Source organism: Thamnophis sirtalis, unplaced genomic scaffold (genome assembly GCF_051295495.1).
Source record: "Thamnophis sirtalis isolate CommonGarterSnake01/CBP01778 unplaced genomic scaffold, rThaSir2_p1.2 scaffold_13, whole genome shotgun sequence".
Taxonomy (NCBI): domain Eukaryota; kingdom Metazoa; phylum Chordata; class Lepidosauria; order Squamata; family Natricidae; genus Thamnophis; species Thamnophis sirtalis.
Window position 1 is genome coordinate 20,485,592 of NW_028261393.1, and position 26,172 is coordinate 20,511,763.

General features: G+C 45.7%; 1 protein-coding gene across 1 annotated transcript; it reads right to left on the reverse strand.

Moving 5' to 3' along the window:
* NCMAP (non-compact myelin associated protein) lies at positions 1 to 26,172 on the reverse strand. The gene is made up of 4 exons (XM_014062460.2): positions 26,042 to 26,172; positions 5,875 to 5,970; positions 4,218 to 4,302; positions 1 to 867 (listed from the first exon to the last, which is right to left on the reverse strand). Exons 2-4 carry the CDS (start codon positions 5,957 to 5,959, stop codon positions 720 to 722), a joined length of 318 nt encoding a protein of 105 aa, XP_013917935.2. The 5' UTR covers positions 5,960 to 5,970; positions 26,042 to 26,172; the 3' UTR covers positions 1 to 719.

Consider the following 26,172-nt stretch of genomic DNA (forward strand, 5'->3'; position numbering starts at 1 on the left):
GAGAATACACACCCATTCTAAAAAAAAAAAAATGAGGCTGGTTAAAATCAACCTTAACAAAACATGATTGTCGAAATCCAGTTCTTTGCTTGCCTGGGTAAACTGTTTCTCAATTTGAGCAAATTTAAGAGGTTTCAGCTTCCAGAAATACCCAGCCAGCACATCTTAAAGCAGCCGAAGTTGAGAAATACTGCCCTAAACTATGGAAAGACAGCAACTCTGCCAACAAAAAAAGGAACTTCTAACTTTGAAAGTTGACCATTGGTAGAAGAGGGTTGCAACTGGTGATAATGGTTGCTTCTGCTTTTTTAGAACGCAAAAATGAAAGAATATTGATCCTTTATTATCTGCTACCAACCAAGATGAAGACTAAGTCCTCTGACGTCTTCAGCACCTTCATCCAGCAGAAGGTTCATTTTCACTTACAGGACAATAGGAACCGGGGCCTAAATTAAAGAGCAAGAAAATATGAAGGACATGATTGATTCCAAGAATGATGGTAGCTGTGCTTCTCACCATCCCTTCTGATAAGCAGTTGGAAAGTTTATCTATATATTATTTCTACAACCTGGTTGCCCCTAGAGGTCATCTTTTGTCTTCTATGAAGAAAAAAATTGGTGACCAGCAGACCACTGAAACGTGGACCATGGGAGCCACTCCATTCCTCACGAATCTGCAGAGTTCACTTCTTGCTGATTATTCCTCCCCTTGCTGCCTCTTCAGAGTCTTCTTTGGGGCGTGTGAATGTCTACAGGGAGAAAAGTCACTGCACTGTTCCTGGCGGAGGTGCTACTGTCCTGTCCAAAAACGGAGGGGATGTTGGTTTTTGCATTCTTGGGCTCCAGCTCTCGTTTGGTCCTCATATGCCTACAAAAAAATCAAGCAGACTTTGTGTTAGTGTGCTTGTGGTAGAAAAGACAAAAAGCTGTGGCTCCTGAAAGCTAAACCCCTCTGTTGTAGAGAAATGTTTGCAAATCGCAGTCCTGATGCACAAGCCATTCTTCTGAGAAAGCCTCTATTCAGGAGAATATTCCTGAAATTATTTTTTGGGGGGAATACACTTTACAATGTTCAAAATCAAATTAAACGAGACAAGGTAGGGGAAGGGGGATTGTAGGACATTTCCTATCTCTTACATGCATTCCTCCCCAAATTCTCCGCAGGTCTAAAAATATATAGGTACTTCTCTCAACTTACATCCATAATTGGGATCAAAATTTCTGTTGCTAAGCAAAATGGATTTTACAACTTTTTTTTTTGTGCCAATGTGATTAAGCAAACCACTGTACTTAAGTGAATCATATGATTGTTAAAGACATTTGGTTTCTTCCATTGACTTTGCTTGTTGGAAGCCAGCTGGGAAGGTTGCAGATGTGATCACGTGACACCCCCCTCCCCCCCGAGGATGCTGCAACCATTGCAAATACATGACAGTTGCCAAGCACCTGAATTTTGATTGTGTGACCATGGAGATGCTGTGTGAACCAGACATAAGTCACTTTTTATAGTGCTCTTGTAACTTCGAACGATCATTAAATGAACGATTGTGAATTGAGGACTGTACAGTAAGAATGCACAGGAGGTCCTGACATTGCTACTTTAATTTATTAGTTTCTTTTAAATTTGGGGTGGTGGCTCAGTGGCTAAGACGCTCAGTGGCTAAGAAAGGTCAGCAGTTCGGTGATTTGAATCCCTAGTGCCGTGTAATGGAGTGAGCTCCCGTTACTTGTCCCAGCTTCTGCCAACCTAGCAGTTCGAAAGCACGTAAAAATGCAAGTAGAAAAATAGGAACCACCTTTGGTGGGAAGGTAACAGCGCTCCGTGCGCCTTCGGCATTTAGTTATGCCAGTCACATGATCACAGAGATGTCTTCGGAGCTAGGGGACGGTGCTTCAGAGCACCGTCCCCTAAAGTCACGAACGACTAGCACATATGTGCAAGGCAGTGGTGGGATTCAGCCAGTTCGCACCTATTCAGGAGAACCGGTTGTTAATTTTCTACACAGTTCGGAGAACCGGTTGTTGGAAGAAATCTCCTTTTGTCCCCCCCCCCCCTTTTACAGGGCTAATCCTGTAAGGAAGGGCAGGAAGGAAACATTCTGGTGTTGCTTCTAGCCTAATATTTATTGCCCTGCTTACAGAAACTGCCTCTTCGGTTAAGCCTTATTACATTACAATAGCTAAGGCAAAGCGCCCATCGACGTAAGTGATGTTGAGTTGACCACGCCTACCCAGTCACATGACCACCAAGTCCTGCCTACTCAGCTGGTCATTAGGGCACAGATTCAAATTATTTGAATCCCAGCACTGGTGCAAGGGGAATCTTTACCTTACCTTACAATATTAAGAAACAGATTATAAAAAAGAATTTGGGATGGAGCACTATATTAGAAACAGACTATATATAGCAATTAACAACATGTCAGAGTTTGAGTAATTGTCAGAGATTAATTGTTGCTAGAAGTGCTCATGGTTTATTTAATCAATCAATTGGATTTATGTACAGGGCTTTTAGTCTGCTTTAGTCAGAAGCAACTCTTGGCCGGCTTCTCTCTCTACAGGTAGTCCTCGACTTATAACAGTTGATTTAATGACTGGACCATTTGAAGTGATGACCGTTTTTCACACTTGGGACCATTGCAGCATTCCCATAGTTATATGATCAAAATTTGGATACTTGGCAACCAGCATGTATTTATAATGGTTGCAATGTCCCAGGGTCGTGTGATCACCTTTTGCAATCTTCTAACAAGCAAAGTCAATGGAGAAGCTTAACGAATTAAATTATTCCCTTAACAGCTGTGTTACTAACTTAACGATTGTAGTGATTCACCTAACTACTGAGGCAAGAAAAGTCATACGATGGGGTAAAATTCTCTTAATGTCTCACTGAAGAATAGAAATTTTGGGTTCAAATGTGGTTGTTAGTTGAGGGTGACCTCCATTTGTGTTTTTAATAAACAAAAATGGCACCTGAGCTTGCAACCTCCCACAAAAAGAAAACGGCAGAAAGATCCTTGAATGTAAAAATGTGACAATAGCAGAATTTATGAGGTAAAAAAAAACCGTTCACAGAACACATAACCAGAGTAGCAGTTTTCCTCAGACACAATGGCCTCAAAATAAGTACATTCACCTCAAGATGTCATTTGTGTAATGATGTCATTACATATGTGATGTCACTGCTCCCCCTCCCCCACAGCTCAGCAGCCTATGAACGGCGTGATTGCCTCTGAGTAGGTATTCAGCTAGTTCGGACCAGTTCTGGAGAACCGGTAGCGGAAATTTTGAGTAGTTCGGAGAACCAGTAAATATCACCTCTGACTGGCCCCGCCCCCATCTATTCTCTGCCTCCCAAGTCCCAGCTGATCGGGAGGGAATGGGGATTTTGTAGTATCCTTCCCCTGGAGTGGGGAGGGAATGGAGATTTTACAGTATCCTTCCCCTGGAGTGGGGAGGGAATGGGTATTTTGCGTGACCCGACAAATGCACGCACGACGAAAGCCCGCCGACAAAACTGCGGTGCGAAAACCACGATGTCATCAACGCGCCAACAACAGCACGCCGACAGAAGCACGATTTAAGTTAAGGTAAGGGTTAGGGTCAGGGTTAGGTTTAGGGTTAGGTTTAGGGTTAGGCTTAGAGCGCGCTTCTGTCGGCGCGCTGTTGTCGGTGCGCTTCAGCGCTCATTCGTCAGCACAGTTTAGAACTCACAGTTTTGTCACCGCGGTTTTGTCGGGCGCCCTTTTGTCGGGTGCCCTTTTGTCAGTGAAACGGTATTTTGCAGTATCCTTCCCCTAGAGTCGGAAGGCAATGGGGATTTTGCAGTATCCTTCCCCTGGAATGGGGAGGGAATGGAGATTTTACAGTATCCTTCCCCTGGAGTGGGGAGTGGGGATTTTGCAGTATCCTTTCCCTGGAATGGGGTGGGAATGGAGATTTTACAGTATCCTTTCCCTGAAGTAGTTGGGCTATGGGGATTTTGCAGTATCCTTCTCCTGGAGTTGGGAGGGAATGGAGATTTTGCAGTGTCCTTCCCCTGGAGTAGGGAGGGAATGGAGATTTTACAGTATCCTTCACCTGCCATGCCCACCAAGACACACCCACAGAACCGGTAGTACAATTTTTGAATCCCACCACTGGATTGCCTCCAGTCAGTAGCTTGTTCTCCTAAAGAATGAAAGGAATTGGAAAGAAAAGAAAAATCAAATGACTAACCTGTTATACGTTTTAAGGATGAGCAGAACTGTTGTAAATATTACTATGATGCCGACGACAATCGCTGCTACTATTGCTCCAGAGCCTAATGAGGAGAAAGAAAGAAAAACAGCAACATGTATGTGCAGGCTTTTAAATACACTTCAATTGCCAGCTTAGAATAAAATATAACTCCCATGTTCTAGGATATGTACAAAAATATCACTAAATTTTATCTTATTCTTAGCTGTTTTCTTAGAAGCATTAGCATTATTTATTATAGGTTTAATTAAGAGCCAAGTAGTCCTCGATTTATGGCCATACATTTAATTAGTGTAATTAAGGCAGTGATGGCCTTAAAGGTTTTTGGGGGGAGAAGGGCCAGGGGAGAATGTCCTTGTGTCACCCATGGAAGATCTCCTTTTACAACTTTTTAGTAATTTTATTTATTTGTGCCTTTGAGTCAATGTCAATTCATGTCAACTGCCAGACTAACTCCTGCAAATATTTGGCAATATTTTGGAAGCAATTTGCCATTGCTTCCTTCTTAGGGCCGAGAGGCAGGCATTGCTCAAGGTCACCCAGCTGGCTTTGTGCCTAAGACAGGACTAGAACTCTCGGTCTTCAGGATTGTAGCCTTAACCACTACACCCAAGTGTCTTTTTCCTGATAAATCAGTAACTTATCAGTTCGGACATATCTGATTTTGTTTTCTTAATGCCTGGTCTAATGACAATTCAGATATTGTGTATTATGATAACTGTACTTTTGAGGGTTTTGTTACGGATTAAAAAAATGTATCATAAAAGGAAAGCAAACAAAAAGGGTTAAATTTTATTCCTCACTGTATCGCTTAATTCCATTTTTATACACCACCATCTGACACCATAAAGTAAAACTTATGGATATACTTTACTGAAATGAAACCTTTAACCTCAGGGGTGGGATTCAAAATTTTTAACAACCGGTTCTCTGCCTAGTTGCTGGGTGGGCGTTGCCATGGTGGGCGTGGCCTACTCAGCCTCCTGCACCACAGGGAGGCCCTCCAGAGGCCCGAAACTAGGCCCTTTCCTAACTTCTGGAACTGGAGGCGCATTTTTCGTTCCCCTCCCCCCGGAGCCTTCATACGGGCCCTGCCATCAAAACAGGCTGCGTGAAGACTCCTGGGAGGGTGGGGAGGGTGGGCAAGGCTGGCTAGTCCTTGCAACTACTGGTTCAGTGAACCAGATGTAAAATTAGCATCCGCTTCGCCCAAACCAATCAGAACCGGCTGAATCCCACCCCTGCTTTAACTCCTTTAGGATTAAAAATATGTTCTAACTCCTACCAATACTCCCATCAACACTGACAGAGTGAGCCACCTGTATATAAACAGAGAGCAAACCCGATTCCCTTCTAGCACTGATGTTCCTTAGTTGGGTAATGAAACATCTTCAAGAAAACAACCAAGCTCAGAGAACCCCAAGGATCCCACATGCGTATTTCCAATTAAGTTTCCAGTTGAACGAATTTCTAATCCAGCTCTTCAGATCCCGTCATCTCTTCAGCAACTGGGACTTTGTCAGAGCAAATCCAGAGCTGTGTCATTCAGAGCCTGAAGATGTTTCTTTTTGGCCATTCACACCTTAGTGGTGAAAAGCCCATAAAACCTCCCAATGCCACCTTTGCCCTTTCTTACTCTGATAAAGGATTTGCTCTCGAGACTTTGTGGTCACATTCTTCCAAGGCAGGGAATATTCAGGCGTTGGGGCAGCTGTAGTCATCTTGATTCCAACTAGGCGCAAAAACAAAACAACATTAGAATCAGGGGTGGGCTGCTATGGGAGAACCCGTAACTAACGTTATGGATGGTTCAGAGAACCTCCAAATCCCATCCCTGGCTGGCCAAGTGCTTATTTCAGGGATCAAAAGAAAATAAGGCCCTGTCTTATTTTCAGGGAAACACGGTAGTAGTAGTATAGTATAGCCTTTATAGTAATTGTACATGATGTATACAACAAAATTGGTTTTGGCCTCACTGGTGCAATACATGGCAAAAAATACAAACAACATAAATAGTATAAAGAATAATCCCTATGAAGGTACCGTATTTTTGGAGTATAAGACACACCCAGTTTTCTAGCCTCTTTTTTGAGGGAAAATGGTGCGTCTTATACTCTGAAAAATACGGTAATTAGGAAAAAGAAAAAAAGAAAGAAAAAGAATCAATCATGGTTCTACCCGCACAAAACCCTTTGCCAAGGTTTACCAGGGGCAAAAATGGAATAAGTGATCATGATATATAGATAATAAACAGCAAGTGCTTTTTCAAACATGTTAGTTATCTAAAAACAACTTTATTCTCTATTTCCAGCTTCTGTCTTGTAATTGCAGGAAATTCATGCCAATTAGCAAATGTTGTCACATTTCCTACCTTAAATAGACAGGAGAGGTCTTGTTTAAAACTTGAAAATAAAAACAGCGGTTATCTGGCTCTTCCCATGGCTGAAGAAATGGTTAGAAAAATCACCGCTGGCTGTAAATGGCTGGTGAATGGAGCCCAGCACCTACTACGCATGTAATACGGAAACTTATAACTCTGCTCCATAATGCAACTTTGCTAAATGAAAATTTCGGTAGCACAAGTAAAAACTAACAGGGAACTTGAGCTCATTGCTGGCAACATGCCTCCCCCCCCACCACCACTGCCCCTTGCCCCACTGGTGTCTCTTGAGAGTTTTGCCCCAAGCTTTCAATGCTCTGAATTGCAAAGTTGTTTGCACTGTGTACTGCGGTCTCAGAGTTTCCAGCCAAAACGGGCAGCAGCAAACATGAAAATAACTCTGGATCTGAACCTATAACGGCCGTCATTCTCCTCCAAGTGAATGGTGCCTTTGTGGACCCAACGATGACCTACTTTTGTAACCCAATCATCTAATGTGGTCAGGGATCCTCTTTCTCCAACTTCTCCTTTTTTTTGTTGAAAGAATCTTGTTCCAAAGTTCTCCTTTGCAGCTCAACCAGCCCCTCCCTCCCTCCCTGTCTCTCAGCTGGCTATCAATTTCTAATGCAGGATCCTTTCACCATCCTAGGCATCATATCCATGCCCCCTAAAGGCCTCCATGGAACATCTCACTGCCGTTTCATGAGGCTATGAACGGTCAAAATGGAGTGGGGTGGGTGGGTTGTCCCTCTTTTGGGAGGGGGGGGCAGCAAAGCTGAGTCAATATTGTCTTAAAGCAGGGGTTAAGGGCCAAGCGACACACAAGCTAGAAGACATTTGCATTTGTAGAAGGCGTTTGCCTCTGGCTGTTCCTTTCAGCAGGGAGAGATTCTGCTAGCTATTATTTTGTCAACAGTGGTCCAAAAAAACCCTCTCCTCAATATTCTGCCCTTTGAACTGCAACAAAGATTTACAGATTAACAGAGTTGGAAGGGACCTTGTAGGTCATCTAGTCCAAACCCCCCCCCCAAGCAGGAGACCCTACACCATTTCTGACCGATGGCAGTCCAGTCTCTTCTTGAAAGTCTCCAGTGATGAAGCTCCCATGATGAAGCTCTGAAGGCAACTTCTGTTCCACTGGATGATTGCTCTCACTGTTAGAAAATTTACCCTTACTTCCAGAGGTAATCTCTGCCTATTACCTCCCATAGACCGATTAGATCTCACAGGTTAGGTCTTCTCCGGATTCCATCTGCCAGCCAATGTCGGCTGCCGACTTCCCGGGGGAGAGCCTTCTCTGTCACTGCTCCAGCCCTCTGGAACGACCTCCCCGTGGAGATCCGGACCCTTACTACCCTCCCAGCCTTCCGCAAAGCCGTTAAGTCCTGGCTGCTCCAGCAGGCCAGGGGGCTTTCGAAATATCCAGCCCCACGGAAACTGTGACTGTTGTGTATTTTAAAGTATTGTCTTGCTTATTTATCCCCTCCCTTGTTTATTGTAAGCCGCCCAGAGTCCTTCGGGAGTGGGCGGCATACAAGACAAATAAAACTAAACTAAACTAAAACTAAACTCTTCTTGATCAGCTTCCATTCATTATTCCTTGCCTAGCAAACGGGGTAAAATTCACTTAACAAATGTCTCACTTAATAATAGAAATTTTGGACTCAATTGTGTTCATAAACCAAGGACTACGTTTATAGTCTACTCTAATCCAATGTTTTAACAGTTTACAAATTGTGGCCACTCACCCAATATGGCTTGTGGATTAGAGCTACTCAACAAGTTTCTTTTTCTCTATGCATATGACTGACCCCTAAACTAGACAAGCTTTGCATAACACACTACACACAAATGAGATTAGCTGGTTGGTCATTCAGGATGACATGCAAAAAGCAACAAACGTGGCTTTTGAGATTTTTTTTAAAAAATTCATTTCATATTAAAATATTGGACACCGTGCAACCATCCTGATATTATCTCTGCCATACACACTAAAATATAGCACAAATATAATATATACTCATCAAACCTTACTAATTATATACAATTATTCTGCCCATTATACTTATATTTACACATATTACATCACATTTCAGTTCTACAAATCCTGCTTATTTCCTGTTCCAACTTCCACCTCTTAGTTCCACCCACTGGTAAAATCTATTCCATATATCATGTTATTCTGTCTCTCCTTTATTCTTTAATTCTAACGTCAATCTATCCATTTCAGCGCAAATCAATATTTTCTTTATTATCTCTCTTTCTGAAGGTATATTTTCACTTTTCCATTGTTGGGTGTATACCATTCTCGCTGCTGTTATAATATGTAATATTAAATATGTTGACCCTTTACTATGACCTTCTGTTATAATTTCTAATAAAAATAATTCTGGTTTAGATTCTAACCTCTGTCCAACCATTTTTTCTAACCACATCTGAATCCGTCACCATGGCTTTCAAGATTTTGAAAGCAATGGAGATCATTCACAGGTAATCCTTGACATACAACTATTTGTTTAACAACCGTTTGAAGTTACAACAGCATTGGAAAAAAGTGGCTTACGGCTGGTCCTCACACTTACAGCGGTCACAGCATTCCCCATAGTCACATGATCAAAATGCAGGCACTTGGTAACCAGCATGTATTTAGGATAGTTGCAGTATCCTGGAGTCATGTGATCACCATTTGCAACCTTCCCAGCCATCTTTGGACAAGCAAAAATCAGTGGGGGGAAAGCTGGATTTGTTTAATGACTACATGATTCACTTAATGACTGCAGTAATTGGCTGAACCACTATTGCAAAAAAAAAGGTTATAAAATCAGGCGTGACTCATTTAATAACCTCCCTGCTTAACAGTAGACATTCTGATCCCAAATATGGTTGTAAGAGAAGGACCATCTGTACCCTGGAACAATCCTGTTTCGGAGTAGCAGTTTTCCAACTATGTTCCTGCAGCCCAATTAATGTTACTGTTAGGCTTCCAAATTGCATCCAAAATTAAATCAGAGTCTGAGGCAAAGGATTCTCAAAGTTCCAATGTATTAAGAGAGCCATGTTGGCACATCTGGGAAAGCCCGAATCTGAAAGCTTCCCGGTTTTTTCACCCAGGTGAAAGTTCAAGATCTTTTCCCCACACCCAGGAATGCATCACATGGTCCAATCTTACACTGTCACGCAGGCCGTTCCACCCATCCTGTTCCAGTCAGGTGCAGAGGTGCAAAGACAAAGGATGACCTTGGCTTTCTAGAAAGAATTTTGTTGTGGCTACATAACATCTAACTCCGTACAATCCCCCCTCCCATTTTCCCACAATAGAAAATGCAAAGCAGAATAATAGAAAGTGTGGCAGGCCAAAGATCCAAAAGAAAAGATGGCTGCAGGCCTGACAATTACAGGGAGAACAGGAAGAAGTCCAATCCCTGTTTTCAGAGAGAGCCGTACCACCCAGCAGCTGCACTCCGTTCTTCCTCACCCTGAATATAAAAGCTTTTTCTTTTTCTCTCTAGGGCTGGGCACACCTGCTTTTCAATCTTGCACCTTTATTTTTGATTGGGGAGGATGGGCAAACAAAAGAGCTTTCTTTCAATGTGCTGGCTGCTGTGTTGGCCAATCTAAAGGGAACAGAGAAGCCACTTCTCTGGGTAGATGCTGACTCGATCCTTGCTTTCCACAGGCTTCTGCTTCTGTGCTGACTTTGCAAAGCCAGGAAGAGTGTTACCAAAACACAAACAGGAAGGCCTCAACTCATCACAGTTCACTTCGCGACCATTCAAAGTTACAGCGGCACTGAAAAAAGTGAGTTCTGACCGTTTTTCATACTTACAACCAGGGGTGAAATGCTACCGGTTCGCCTGAATTGGTTGTAAAAAATGCTACTGGTTTGCCTGAACTGGTAGTAAAAAATGCTACCGGTTCGCCTGAATTGGTAGTAAAAAAATGCTACTGATTCGCCTAAATTGGCAGTAAAAAAATGCTACCAGTTCACCCGAATTGGTAGTAAAAAATGCTACCGGTTCGCCCAAACTGGTAGTAAAAAAATGCTACCAGTTCAGGCAAACGGTATTTCCGACTATCAACTGTGATGCGCGATTTATATTAGCTAGAATCGTCAGATTTCCTGCTTTCTAGCTAATTTAAATCGCGTGGCACAGTGGATCCCCCCCCCTCGCTGTTCTATTTACCTTTGCAGACTCAGAAGGCTTCAAAATGTTCCTTTTTAACTGCTGTGCAGGTGCGCCTCAGGCGCACATGCACACAAAGCATGTGCTTGGTAGCAGACTCACCGAACCGGTAGCAGACTTCAGAGGATTTCACCGCTGCATACGACTGTTGCAAACATGCCCATGGTCATGTGATCAAAATTCAGGTGCTTGGCAACTGGTTCACACTTATAACTGTTACAGTCCCCAGTTCATGTGATCACCTTTTGCGACCTTTGGACAAGGAAGCTCAATGGAGAAGATGGATTCCCTTAACAACTATTTTATTTACTTATCAACTGCAATGTTTCACTTAACAACTGGGGCAAGAAAGGTCATAAAATGGGCCACAAAGTCCCTATGGGAGTTTTCAATGGCATGGGGGGGGGATTCAAATCTAGGCTTCTCCGGAGGCAGTCTAACACTTACTGTACACCTCTACACCACATACGCTCCTCTCCCTCCTCCCTGACTTTTATGGCAGATGACGCACATTCAACAGGGAAGTCTAACTGGTCCAGTTCAAATTCCACATGGAACAGAATGAGTTGACATGTAAAAGCTCATAGGTAAAGATAAAAGTAAAGATGCCCTTCGCACATATGTGCTAGTTGTTCCTGACTCTAGGGGGTGATGCTCATCTCCATTTCAAAGCCGAAGAGCCAGCACTGTCCAAAGACGTCTGCATGGTCATGTGGCCAGCATGACTAAATGCTGAAGGCGCACGGAATGCTGTTTCCTTCCACCAAAGGTGGTTCCTATTTTTCTACTTGCATTTTTACATGCTTTCGAACTGCTAGGTTGGCAGAAGCTGGCACAAGTAATGGGAGCTCACTCTGTTACGCAGCACTAGGGATTTGAACCACCAACCTGCCAACCTTCTGATTGACAAGCTCAGCATCTTAGCAGTGCAAGAACACATGCTACCTACAAGCAGCTACCTGGGAAACAGTGAGAGCATATATAGAAAACCAGATAATTAGGCCATTTCTAAGTTATTTATAATGCTAAATACGGTTGCTTTCTACAGAAAGCATCTCATTGACTCAAGACCTTGACAAAAAGAGGGCGGCTAGAGAGAGAGAGACACGCTGAGTTTCTAGGGAAAGAAATATTGTGATGGACTGGGAGCAGCTCAGGACATGGATCCTTGGATCAAGAACACCCAATTTCCCTCCAGCCAAGGGCATCCAGGATTCGTGAGAGTTGGGGGCCAAACTCTAGAAAAAGGGCAGAGAAAGTTATTCCAAATTGGAAGGAAGTTTGAAGGCTTAGATGGTAACAGGAAGGATCTCACCTTAAAACTCAGAGGGATGCACTTGGAGGTGCAATTGCAACTTTTGAACGCCTATTGATTCCAGGTTCTAGCCAGGAGGCACAACTGACCCCCAAATAATCTGTTTCTTACCTAAACACAGAACAATTCCCTATTTCTCAAATAGGAGGAGGAGGGAGGGAGGGAGGGAGGGAGGGAGGAGGAGGAGGAGGAGGAGGAGGAGGAGGAGCACAAGACAATTTGCTTGTTCAAAGCTGGGATGGCTAGCAACTTTTAATGATCACTAGGAAATTTGTGACCTGTTGGGTCATCCTTAGGGAGAAAGGTAGTACAGTTTGATGTGTCTAGAATGAACCTTATGTTTTCTAGAATGATATTGCCATCATTTTGCTTTGAAAATGAGCACAGGCAGGCAAAAAAGCAGCACAAGCGGAAGTGACTTCCGAATTCCTGCAGACTTCCTGCTGAGTTTGCTTGTGGGAAGCTGGCAGGGAGTGTTGGAAATCACAAACACGTGACCACATGGATGCTGGAACAGCCGCAACTTTGCAAATAAAACTGGTTTGAACATCATAACAACAAATATACAAGCATGTGCTGGCTGGGGAATTCTGGGAATTGAAGTCACCACATCTTAATGTTGGTGAAGTTGAGAAACACTGCCATAGACCCTGGCTAGATGCTGCACCCTCCATGGTTGCCCTCCTCTCTAAACAGTGGTGGGATTCAAATTTCTTTTACTACCGGTTCTGTTGGCGTGGCTTTGTGGACGTGGCAGGGCAGTGGTGGGTTGCCACTTTTTCCCTACTGGTGCGGGTGCGCTCCCAAGCGTGATGCTTTTGCGCATGCGCAGAAGCATCTGAGCGGGTGGGCAGAGCTTCCTCCTGCTGCGACTACCAGTTTGGCTGAACCGGGAGCAACCCACCACTGTGGCAAGGGAAGGATACTGCAAAATCCCCATTCCCTCCCCACTCTCAAAATTTCCGCTACCGGTTCTCCAGAACATGTCAGAACTGGCTGAGTACCACCTCTGTCTCTAAGGCTGGTGATGTGGTGGGCAAGCAGAAAAAAGACATTGTGTAAGGTTGGATCTTTTCAGATAGAGCCTTTTCATGTAAAGAAAATATTAAGTGTTCCATCTCTATGCACACGGAGCAATTCATTTATACAGAGAAGAATAGGATTGGGCAAGAGAGAACTTCGTTTGTGGTGAAATTTTGAATGCTGCAATTTCAAACCGAAGCACGAGCCCAAACATGTCTCAAGTCACAGTTTCCCAAATTTTGCAAGCCAGGACATTTGTTTGAAAGAACAATAGGGAAAAGCCTACATAGAAATATTTTTGTTTATGACACTTATGCAGACACGCATGCCATTCAAACGACTGTTTGCAAAACATGCATAAAGCAGGAAGAGAGCAAACAGAAATCCCTGGGTTTGGAGAACTCATATCAATCCCATTGCAAGCTTCAAAAGAAGACTCTAAGTTTGGCAATTCAACTTAAGTCATATACAGTAAAGAGAAGGAGGAGCTTAAATTGAAAATGACAAGACCCCATAATTCTCTGATTAGCCCATTTTTACATGTAGATCATATCCTTGCAAAACTTATGGCAGCAGAGTTGGACAGCGAGGAGGTTGGGAAAGAACATGGGCTAGTCCTGGGGGCTGAGGAAAGCTCAGACAAGGGCTCGGCGTCAGAGGCAGAGAGGGAGTTAGACAGAAGTGAGGCAGAGGAACAGCTGGAGCCTGTTCCCAGTGTGCCCATGCACAGAGCTGCCAGAAGACAAGAACAATTAAGAAAGCAACGTTGACTTGGGAGTAAAGCCATACCTTGGAGGTGATTGGTCCCTCCCATAGGAAACAGAAGAGGAGCGAACGGGGAGTGGGCTTTTGCAGGAAACCATTTGTTCATTCGGTCGTTTCAAGAGTGGAAAGGTCTGTTTGTGACTATAAGAGACTCTGTGCCAAGTTTTGCCTTGCCCTGCTTTTGGAAACTAGTTATCTGGCAGCTCTCCAAATGAGATAAGGTGCGTGTAGATAAGCATTCCTCTGAAAGACTGTTTGCCAAGCCTTGCTGACTGTGAATGAAAGGAATTCACAGTTGTGTAAATAAAAAAGGTTTTGCTGGGACCAAGACTCGGCTTCATGTTTTTAAAGAAGCCTGAGTCAGAACAACATGTTCCCCCATTATCAATGTTTGTTTATTAGGATTTATACAATGAAAAGGCCTTCCTGTTTATGCATAGGATGGCACTTAGAAAAGCAAAAAGACTCAACCAGTAGATGTAAATTTTAAAAACCCAGTTTTAAAACACCAGAACAATTCAGTTGCTGACATTCTTATAACCCTATTGCTATCCTACTGCAATAAATCTTGCTAAAGAAAACTCTGGGGGATTTTGCCGGGAAAGAATCATTTTTGATTTTAAGTATCTGGCAAAGAGGAAGAATTAAATTCCTCCTATCTTTTAACTCAGAAAAGGACCCCAAACAGTCTGTCTGTCTGTATGTGTGTGTATATGTGTGTGTGTGTATACATATATGCATATATGCATATATGCATATATGCATATATGCATATATGCATATATGCATATATGCATATATGCATATATGCATATATGCATATATGCATATATGCATATATACATATATACATATATACATATATACATATATACATATATACATATATACATATATACATATATACATATATACATATATACATATATACATATATACACACATACATACATATACATACATACATACATACATACATACATACATACATACATACATACATATGTTTAATGTCAATGTGCAATAAAAATCATGTCCCCTATAAACCTTAAGCAACCAGGCTGAAAAAGGAAGGCCATATTAGGGGCTGTTTCTTTCTCTGTCCACAAATCCCTTTTGCTGTTTTGAAACAGCAGAATTCCACACAATGGACTCCCTACCAGCCTCCAATAATGAAGAAGAGAAGCCATCAGCAAAGGACAAAGAAAAATTTTCTCAAAGAAAAATGAAGAACTCAGCAATTCCTGCAGAGCAAAATGAATTTCCTGAATTAATTCCTCTGCAGGCTTTCCTGAATTCCAAGAAACAATCACCAACTAATGTAACAACCCCCCCCTCAACAAATAAATAGCAGCCTTTGACCTGTTTACACTGCTCTGTTTACTTTCCTGTCCAAAGGAGGTGATGGCAGCAAATTCTGATATATCACAGACAGTGCAGCAGGGGTTTCTCAGTTCCCCCCAATGCTGTAAAAATTGCTGCAGCTATGCCACTGCCACTGGGACAGTGGTGAGATTCACTTACCTTTCCTATCAGTTCGCAAATGTGAGCAGGCGCAGTGCTCGCGCATTATGTCGGGGTGGTGGTGGTAGGCAGAGTCTCCCGCAGCTACCGCTACCGGTTTGCCCAAACCGGAGAGAACCGGCTGAATACCACCTCTGCACTGGGATGAGAACATCTACACATGGAAATGAAAGACATACTTCCAGAGCGGAATGGGACAACTCGCTATGCCCAACCCTTGGTGGCTAACTGGCCACTGTCAACTTGCCAAGGCCAACTCGTCATGGCTAACTCACCATTCAACAATTCAATTTCATTATTTAAAATAATTAAAATAGTATTGTGATTTTTGTCATTCACATTTCATTTTGCCCCTCCTTTCGCACCCTTTCTTTAATGATTCTATTCCACCATTTCTTTGATATTGGTGTAATTCTTGTCCCACGGTGAGTTATCCTGGAGACTCTGGTTGCTGCCTGGAACTCAGCAGCGACGGAGTCTCTTGACCGGATCGCGCCACTACGGCCGCTCCGAGGCAGTGGATTCCGGAGGCCTCCTTGGTTTACCGAGGAGCTCCGGGAGAGGAAGCGCCGGAAGCGACGCCTAGAGCACGCATGGAGGTCCAATAAGTCTGAATCGAACCGAGCACTTTTAACATCTTGCATCAAGGAGTACATCAGGGCAATTAGGACGGCGAAAAGATCTTATATTGCCACCTTGATTGCGTCCGCTGAGTCGCGCCCAGCCGCCCTGTTCAGGATAACCCGCTCCCCTAAATAGGAGGGATACAGGGGACCCCCTGCAGGGTAGGGCTGAGGATTACGTCCAGTTCTTGGTGGACAAAGTTGCTCGGTTTCGGTCGGACTTGGACTCCGATTCTGCAGATCCAGCCGAGGCACAGGGGAATAATCTGATAGACCATCGCTGGGTTGAGTTTCAGGATGTTGCCCCGGACGATGTGGACAAGGCCATGAGAGCTGTGAGTGCCTCCACTTGCGTACTGGACCCGTGTCCCTCCTGGCTGGTTGCTAACAGCAGTGAGGTGACACGGGGCTGGATCCAGGCGGTTGTTACCGCCTCCCTTCGGGAGGGGGTCTTTCCCTCCGCACTTAAAGTGGCGGTGGTGAGACCCCTCCTGAAGAAACCATCCTTAGATCCAGCTGTTCTTAATAATTATCGTCCAGTCTCCAACCTCCCCTTTGTGGGGAAGGTTGTTGAGAAGGTGGTGGCCTTCCAGCTCCAGCGGTCCTTGGAGGAAGCTAGTTATCTCGACCCATTCCAGTCCGGCTTCAGGCCTGGTTACAGCACTGAAACCGCTTTGGTCGCATTGACCGATGACCTCTGGAGAGCCAGGGACAGAGGCCACGCCTCCATCCTGGTTCTCCTTGACCTCTCAGCGGCTTTCGATACCATCGACCATGGTATCCTTCTGCGACGACTGCGGGAGGTGGGGGTGGGAGGCACTGTTTTGCAGTGGTTCTCCTCTTACCTCTCGGACAGGTCGCAGTCGGTTTTAGTTGGAGGGCAGAGATCGACCCCTAGACCCCTAACATATGGGGTGCCGCAGGGTTCGGTCTTATCCCCCCTACTATTTAACATCTACATGAAACCGCTGGGCGAGATCATTCGGCGGCACGGGATAAGATATCATCAATATGCGGACGATACCCAGTTGTATCTATCCGCCCCGTGCCAACTCAATGAAGCGGTGGACGTGATGAACTGGGGCCTTGAAGCTGTTAGGGACTGGATGAGGGCTAACAAGCTTGTGCTCAACCCGGATAAGACCGAGTGGCTGTTGTGTTTCCCTCCCACTAATCTGGCAAGTGTTCCATCTCTCAGGCTGGGGGGTCAAATACTACACCCCTCAGACAGGGTTCGCAACTTGGGAGTCCTCCTGGACCCACAGCTGACCTTTGACCACCATTTGTCAGCTGTGACCAGGGGGGCATTTGCCCAGGTTCGCCTGGTGCGCCAGTTGCGACCCTACCTGAACCGGGAGGCCCTCACAACAGTCACTCGTGCCCTTGTGACTTCTAGGCTGGAATACTGCAACGTGCTCTACATGGGGCTGCCCTTGAAGAGCATCCGGCGACTTCAGCTAGTCCAGAATGCGGCCGCGCGAGTGATTGTGGGTGCACCTCGGTTCACCCACATAACACCTATCCTCCACGAGCTGCGCTGGCTACCTATCGATCTCCGGGTGCACTTCAAGGTGCTACTTGCCACCCATAAAGCCCTTCATGGTAGTGGATCTGGATACTTGAGAGACCGCCTCCTGCCAATTACCTCCTCGCGACCAATTAGATCACATAGATTAGGCCTCCTCCGGATTCCATCTGCCAGTCAGTGTCAACTGGCAACCACGCGGAGGAGAGCCTTCTCGGTAGTAGCTCCGACCCTTTGGAACGATCTCCCCGTGGAGATTCGTACCCTCACCATCCTCCAGACCTTCCGCGCAGCCCTTAAAATCTGGCTATCCCATCAGGCCTGGGGCTAAAGATTGTAATCCATCCCCACCCAAATGGTATGAATGTTGTGTTCTTTTTAATTATGTATTGTGCCTATGTGACATTGTTTGTATCCCCTTTCCCTATGAGTTGTAAGCCGCCCTGAGTCCCCCCAGGGAAAAGGGCGGCCTATAAATAAACTTTTCCAATTCCAATTCCAATTCCTGCAGTGAGTTGACCCACGGCGAATTGCCACAACAAATTGCCTGTGACAAGTTTCTCTATGGCTAGTTCCCTGTGGTGTTGGAAGAAAAATTGAAGTCCAGTTCCAAGCCGGGAATAAAATGGAGGCTGATTGGAAAGTTTATTGATGAACAAAACTGCCACGCATACAGTGTGCAGTTCTGGGACAGCTGACAAAATGGAGTTGAGAGTGGGTGGGTTTTATACAGAGGTGGGTTTCTACCGGTTCTCACCAGTTCAGGGGAACCAGTAGTGGAAATGGCGACTGGGTCACTGAACCGGTAGGAACAGCAGGCTCGCCATGCCCCTGAACCAGTTTCCCGGTCGCCACAGCATGGTTTTTTGTCATTTTTAATGTTCTGCGCATGTGCAGATCTATTTAAAAGCAACTGCACATGTGCGCACCAAACTGGCAGTAACACCAACAGAAACCCATCCCTGGTTTTATTCCTTCTGGATTTCCATGTGATCATGTAGGGGTCATGTCTGGCTCTTAGACAAAAGGGGAAATGAAAATCCTAGGTGTTTCTCTGAGCTAATCTTGTCTTGCCTAATTGCTTATTTGGAATATCCGTCTGACCCAATCTTTCTGAACGGATGACCAAATTTGCATTTCTAAAAGCTGCCCACCTCAGTTTCTGCTTGGGGCAGAAAGACTGGTGCTAATTTCTGCCTCCCTTAATATTTTTTTCCCCATTTCTTCTTTAGGGGAAATATTCTATCCTACCTTTTTAATATTCCCCAAAATATTTCATTCTCGGGGGGGGGGGGGTGCTGACTTTCTACTGTGGTGCGTTGGCTGCAGTGAGTTGTCCCAGATTCCTTCCAGAGAGATGCAGATTCTACAGGGACCCACACCAGAGTTGCTGTCAAACAGAAAGAGCCACCTGCATCTGGAGTAGTGGAACAAGGCAGTACTCGAGGTTGAAAACCCAGCTGTACTTCTCACCTTCTGCCTCTGGTGTAGCATCTAAAGAGGTTCTTTCTGTCCTGTCAGGGAAGATTCAACTGCTGATCTGGTGGGTTCCTAATGCTAGGAGGAGGAACAGCTGCCTTGAGCTGGTCAGGAACATCCACTATCTGCAACAGTATTCAAGTGTCACTTCCTACATATATGTAGCAGAGGTGGTGTTCAGTCAGTTCTGACAGGTTCTGGAGAACCAGTAGCAGAAATTTTGAGTAGTTCGGAAAACCGGCAAATAGGCTGACCCCGCCCCTGCTGCTTCCCAGCTGATCTTCTTTTGTTGCCCTGAACAGGAGAACGGAGCTGGAAAGCAGGTTAGTGAGATGAGTTGGGAATGGGGATTTTGCAGTATCCTTCCCCTGCCATGCCCACAAAGCCATGCCACGCCCACAAAGCCACTCCCACAAAACTGGTAGTAAAAAAAAATTGAATCTCACCACTGATATGTAGTCTGCAATGTAGGTCAGCAGAGCTGGTCTGGGGACATAGAACATTTGGTAGCTCAGGAATAAAAATAGGTTTTCTGTTCAACCGTTGAAATAGAAGGACAAGCCTTCAGGAGAACTGAGAAGGAGACCTCACAAGAAGGAGGATTAAGGTCTGTTGATGGCGTCATAGGAGGAAGGAAAGCAAAGAAGCAAGGACTCGGAGAAAAGGATAAGATAATTTTTTAAAAGAACAAGGAGAATGAAGAGTATAGAATGAAGTAAAGGGCTCCAACACTCTGTGGCTTAACAATAGGCAGCCTTCAACTTACTATCATTTCTTTAGCAACCATTTGGAGTTACCATGGCACTATAGAAAGTAATTTACAAGCAATTCTTGCACTTGTCCATGGTCAACTACAGATTCGGGAGATTATGAAGGTTGCAACATCCCAGAGTCACATGGTCTTCATTTGTGACCTTCCCAGCTATTTTCCAACAAGCAAAGTCAACGGGAGAAGTTGGATTTGCTTAACAGCCAACTGCATGCTTCACTTAACAACTGCAATGATTTGTATAACAAGCATGGCAAAAAGTATTGTAACATTGGGCACACCACTTACTTAATAACCGTCTCTCTTGGCAATGGAAATTCTAGTCCCAATTGGTTGTAAGTTGAGGACGACCTGTATGGCTTCTCCCCTATAAACAAGGCAACTAGAAGGAAGCGAGGAAATACGTGATGGAAAAACTAGATGTGGCATTTTGTGTGAAGAGATCAAGGGCTAAAAATGTCATTAAGGCCAAAGCTTTTGAAAGGCTGCTCTATGAAACACGCCAAGTATACAGAGAAGAATATTTATCTTCTTCAGCAAAGCAAACACTCAAAGTGTCTGAATGTTGACATTTTCAAAGTATAACTGTCACTTTACATTGATTAAATAGCCCTTAGGCATAGACCTGGCAACAAAAATATGCCCGCTGTTGTTTTTTTACTTGCACCAGGATAAAAAGAAGAACTGAATCAACAATATGAAAAGCAAAAACTTGTAGGAGGAGAGCGGGCAGAACTAGGAGGTGGAGTTAAACATGTCATCAGCATAGAGCAGTGATGGTGCATCTTTTTGGCACTGAGTGCTGAAAAGGGAGCGTGTGAACGCTCGTCTGGGCCGTGACCCAGAAGAGGAGCTGCCCAGGGGGCATGCGCATGCTGGAAAATGAACTTCCAGTTTCCGGTGCACACATTTGCTGGCCAGCAAGTCTTCCAGTTACTGGCGCACATGTTCATATGACAATCAGCTGGCCGGCGCACATGTTCACACCAGAAAACAGAAGACCAGCTCTTCCAGTCTCCAGCACTGCCACAAAGGTCAGCTGATTGTTGCTTGTGCATGCATGCCAGAAACCCGGAAGAGGAACGGGCGACATGGCTCCGCGTGCCACTTCGGGCATACGTGCCATAGGTTCGCCATGACAGTTCTAGGAGACCCTTTTCTGCGCTTGGAGCTTCTGTGCTTGGTTATTTCTTTGCAAATGTTGCATTACCCAACTGTTCTGACCCCCCTCACCCCACACCAAAACACACACTCCGAGCCAAAGATAAGTTACGGCATTTAATTAACAGACAGACAGGTCCTTGGCAGCAAACCGGCACAGATAAGGCTTGGCAGCAATCCAGCCTGCCAAGCTCACCATAATGTTCTCCGACATTAGTTCCTGCTTTGACTTCTGCAAAGAGGGCCGTGTGCACAAGGAGTCTTTTTATAGTCTGGAGAGGAGCCTAATGACCACCAGCTGAGTACAATCACATTGCTCCAGTGGTGGGTTGCAGGAGGTATGCTGCAATACAGGCGTACTGGAGTCTGCCTGGGTACCATTCCGGTAGGGTGCTCCGGAGGGCCCACCCACCCACCCTCGCTCCTTTCCTGTCTTTAAAGTCTTCGGTGTTTCTGAGCACGCACATGGCACGTACAGCTTCTGCGCAACACTGAGCATCTGGAATGTCGCGGAGGCTCACAGAGGCGTCACTGGACAGTAAGACGCCTGTGCGTGCTGTGCGCATCCATGTGGATGACGCCAGGCCGTTTCAACTGTACCGGTTGGACCAGGATCCGGAACCCACCATTGCATTGCTCCTGCCCTCCAGAACATCATGTATCCCCCAGGTGAAATCCAACCCCACCTTCTTGGCCTTGCGAAAGTGTCTGAGCAGCTGGCTCCACCAATTGGTCTGAGGTTCATTCTAGAGGTTTACGATAAGACCCCACCCCCACCTCCTCTCTGTGTGCATTTTGCTCCCTTCCTCCGCATCTTTGTCAATTTTTAATCCAACATACTGTGACTATTTTCTGTTTTAGCGTCTTATCGTGCTTTTTATTGATTGTAAGCTGTCTAAAGTCTCTCTAGGCAAGAGAAGAGGGGCAGATAGGTCAAATAAATAAATAAATACACAAATAGCACTTTCCAAAGATGTAGAAGGTACTGAAAAGTGACTGAAGAGAGTTCAGTTGCTCGACGATAAAGGAAAAACACTCCAAGTGTATTTAGAGATCCTCTGTGTCATCATGACAACGTAGAACGGAATTGCTGCCCTAATTCAAACTGACAAGTCATTTTTTCAGAGTGAAGGCGAGGATGTCATAGGCCATTTCCCCGGCAATAAGTTACAGCATCCTCGACTCATCTCCACCGCAATCTATCACCAGGAGAGGGATTCTAAATCTCTCTAAATTGCTGAATGAGGTTGTAAATCACCAGTGTGGAAATGACAGTGCTGGGCTGATTGTAAAACAGGAATCTCCAACCTCGGCAACTTTTAAGACTTGTGGACTTCAACTTCCAGTTGAAGCTTTGCTGGCTGAGGAACTCTGGGAGTTGAAGTCCACAAATCTTAAAAGTTGCCGAGTTTGGAGACCCCTGCTCTAAAACAGTGGTCCCCAACCTTTTTATCGCCGCGGACCAGTCAGCCTTTGATAATTTTACCGTGGCCCGCTGAGCGCGCGCAGGGGTTGGGGGGCGTTGTTCGCGGTTTCGGTGGAATACGTCGATGACCAGCGCTAGTAGCGTAGCCTTGCGCAGGCGCAGTTCAGTATGGCTAGCGTAGATAGCGTAGCACAAACTGCGCCTACGCAAGGCTACGCTACTAGCGCTGTCTACGCTAGCCCTACGTAGCTGCGCAGGCGCTCTTAGGTTTTTTTCAGGAATCGGCCAGCGCTGAAGCGCTGAAAAGGAATGAGAAGGGCGGCGCTGGACACAGGGGAGCGGTGGGCCGCTGGTGATGTCAGAGTGCCACCAGCGGTCCAGTAACACCCCTTGTGCCAGTTAGCCCTAATTTGCATACAGAAAGAAACTATGGCCCCCGGCCGCTGCAGCGATCATGGCCCCCGGCCGCTGCAGCGATCATGGCCCCCGGCCGCTGCGCGGCCCGGTGCCAGGTACTCCACGGCCCGGCACCGGTCCGCGGACCGGGGGTTGGGGATCACTGCTCTAAAAGACATAAATGGCCAAATTCTAATTCTGCCGAGATTTCTGCTAGTTGTATCTCCTTCAACTTGGTGCCCAGGAGACGTGTGGCATTCCAGCCAGTTCTTTATTTGCACCACTGTTCCAGCCTGTTTGATCCATGAAAGAGACGGTTTTTTAAAAATAGCTCTCTTTTTTTTAATTCCCCCCCTAAAAATTAAGTCATTTATTTTATTGTGCACACAATTTACCTAACTCAGACCACATTAGATGAAATAGTTCCTTCTACAAAGCCACTGAAGGTTTTAGTGACCTGGTCATTTTAATTTATTTAAAAACTATCTTTAAAAAACCCTACAGCTCTCAGGCTTAAAGGAAAAACAAACTGCTTAAGTATCTATTATTAATGTAAATCTTTATTTGGTGTTTCTCTAACCAATTTTGTTCTATACATGATGTACAATGACAATAAAGGCTATAGAACTATAACCCCACATTAATCTCACACTATGTAAATGTAAGCCATAGGTACCGATTAATAGTAAGAAAATAATTATTGACACGTCATACAAAGGCTGCCTTAACAATTCAGATTAATATTGATAAAATGCTTTAAACACTGCACCCCCCGCCCCATAAAAAGTATACTCTTTCCTAGGTCAGTGGCTGCTGCGCATCTCCCCTTCTTAAATTTAAAATCTGTACTCCGCTTTATTCGGGGGGGGGGGACTTAATTTTCTATATCTTTGCTCACAACTAAGTTGTGGGCCTTATCTGGTTTAGTTACTTAAATCATATCAATACCCACTTGGAAAAGTTCTCAAACAAGGTGACAAAACCCTAACTCCCAAGGAAAGCAATTCTGTCCACTCCAGAAAGGGGTATGTGTGTGGATAATTAACCCAGCCAGCTAGTCAAAGAGTACTTTTGGCTTTCACTTCCTACAGAAATTCCAATTTTTAAATCACCTCCTTCCTTTAAGACTATAAGCCTGTGTTTGTGTGTGTGTGTGTGTTTGTGTGTGTGTGTGTGTGAGAGAGAGAGAGAGAATGAGAGAAAGAAGAGACTGTGTGTGAGAGAGACTTTGTGTGTGAGAGAGACTGTGTGTGTGTGTGAGAGAGAGAGAGACTGTGTGTGAGAGAGTGTGAGTGAGAAAGACAGTGTGTGTGTGTGTCTGAGAGAGAGAGACTGTGTGAGAGAGACTGTGTGTGAGAGAGGGTGTGAGTGAGAAAGACAGTGTGTGTGTGTCTGAGAGAGAGAGAGAGAGAGAGAGAGAGACTGTGTGTGAGAGAGACTGTGAGAGAAAGACAAAGTGTGTTTGTGAGAGAGAGAGAGAGAGAGAGAGAGAATGAGAGAAAGAAGAGACTGTGTGTGAGAGAGACTTTGTGTGTGAGAGAGAGACTGTGTGTGTGTGTGTGTGTGTGAGTGAGAGAGAGACTGTGTGTGAGAGAGTGTGAGTGAGAAAGACAGTGTGTGTGTGTGTCTGAGAGAGAGAGACTGTGTGAGAGAGACTGTGTGTGTGTGACTGCGTGAGAGAGACTGTGTGTGAGAGAGGGTGTGAGTGAGAAAGACAGTGTGTGTGTGTGTGTCTGAGAGAGAGAGAGAGAAAGAGAGAGAGACTGTGTGTGAGAGAGACTGAGAGAAAGACAAAGTGTGTTTGTGAGAGAGAGAGAATGAGAGAAAGAAGAGACTGTGTGTGAGAGAGACTTTGTGTGTGAGAGAGAGACTGTGTGTGTGTGAGAGAGAGAGACTGTGTGTGAGAGAGTGTGAGTGAGAAAGACAGTGTGTGTGTGTGTCTGAGAGAGAGAGACTACGTGAGAGAGACTGTGTGTGTGTGACTGCGTGAGAGAGACTGTGTGAAAGAGGGTGTGAGTGAGAAAGACAGTGTGTGTGTGTCTGAGAGAGAGAGAGAGAGAGAGAGAGAGACTGTGTGTGAGAGAGACTGTGAGAGAAAGACAAAGTGTGTTTGTGTGAGAGAGAGAGAGAGAATGAGAGAAAGAAGAGACTGTGTGTGAGAGAGACTTTGTGTGTGAGAGAGAGACTGTGTGTGTGTGAGAGAGAGAGAGAGAGACTTGTGTGAGAGAGTGTGAGTGAGAAAGACAGTGTGTGTGTGTGTCTGAGAGAGAGAGACTGCGTGAGAGAGACTGTGTGTGTGACTGCGTGAGAGAGACTGTGTGTGAGAGAGGGTGTGAGTGAGAAAGACAGTGTGTGTGTCTGAGAGAGAGAGAGAGAGAGAGAGAGAGAGAGAGAGAGAGAGAGAGAGAGAGAGAGAGAGAGAGAGAGAGAGAGAGACTATGTGTGAGAGAGACTGTGAGAGAAAGACAAAGTGTGTGTGTGAGAGAGAGAGAGGGAGGGGGAGTCTTAAGGACGCCGTTGGGCGCTTTAAGGCCACCCCAACCTCTCCGAAAGCCGCGACCTGCACCGAGGGAAGAATTCAGATTCGAAGAAGGAGGAACAGTTTTAATCGGCGTCCAATTTGCCTAATGATTTTGCGCTACGCAAGACCGAGGGAAACCAAAACACTGGCGGAGAACCAACGGGCTCAGCGGAGGGTCTCTTTCGGGGATCCGCTTTCAAAGATTTGGGAAAGCGGCGGGGCCTTTATTTATTCCCGGGGTGCCTGGGTGTAGAAGCCTGTGTAAAGCTTTCTTCAGTGGGAGCCTGCAGGTGTTGGGAGCCGCAGTCCAAAGTCCTCCGGGAATTCCAAATAAGGATCGCAACGTCCTCCGACCCACCTGAGGGACCCAGATGGAGAAGGGCGGCAGCGGGGTGTCCGCGCTCCCAGCACCCCTCGCAGAAGGCAGGACCATCGGCCTCGCCAGCCCAGCACCGGGGAGCCTCTCAGGTCCCGCTGCTCCCGCGCCCCTTTTCCGGGAAACCCACCAGCAAAGGGGCGGCGGAGAATGGAGAGGCGTGGAGCCACGCCGGGAGGCAGCTCCACACGGGCAGCGAGCGGCTGAGCGTTTCGACAACCGCGGTGCCCCTCGGAGGAGGTGGGCAGTGGGCACGCTTCCCGGCTGGCCCCTCTAACCCCGCCGTCCTCGGGGATGCCCGGCCCTCCCCTGTCCCGATCCGCGGCGCCCACTCACCTTCTCCTGGGCAGGACTCTTAGCGGGGCGCCCTGGAGCGTCTTCTCGCTTTGCTCGCCGCCATCCGTCGCCGTGCTGCTCGGGGTGCGCACCAGCCGGCCGGCCCCTCCCCGGGCGTCCTGCTTCAGGTG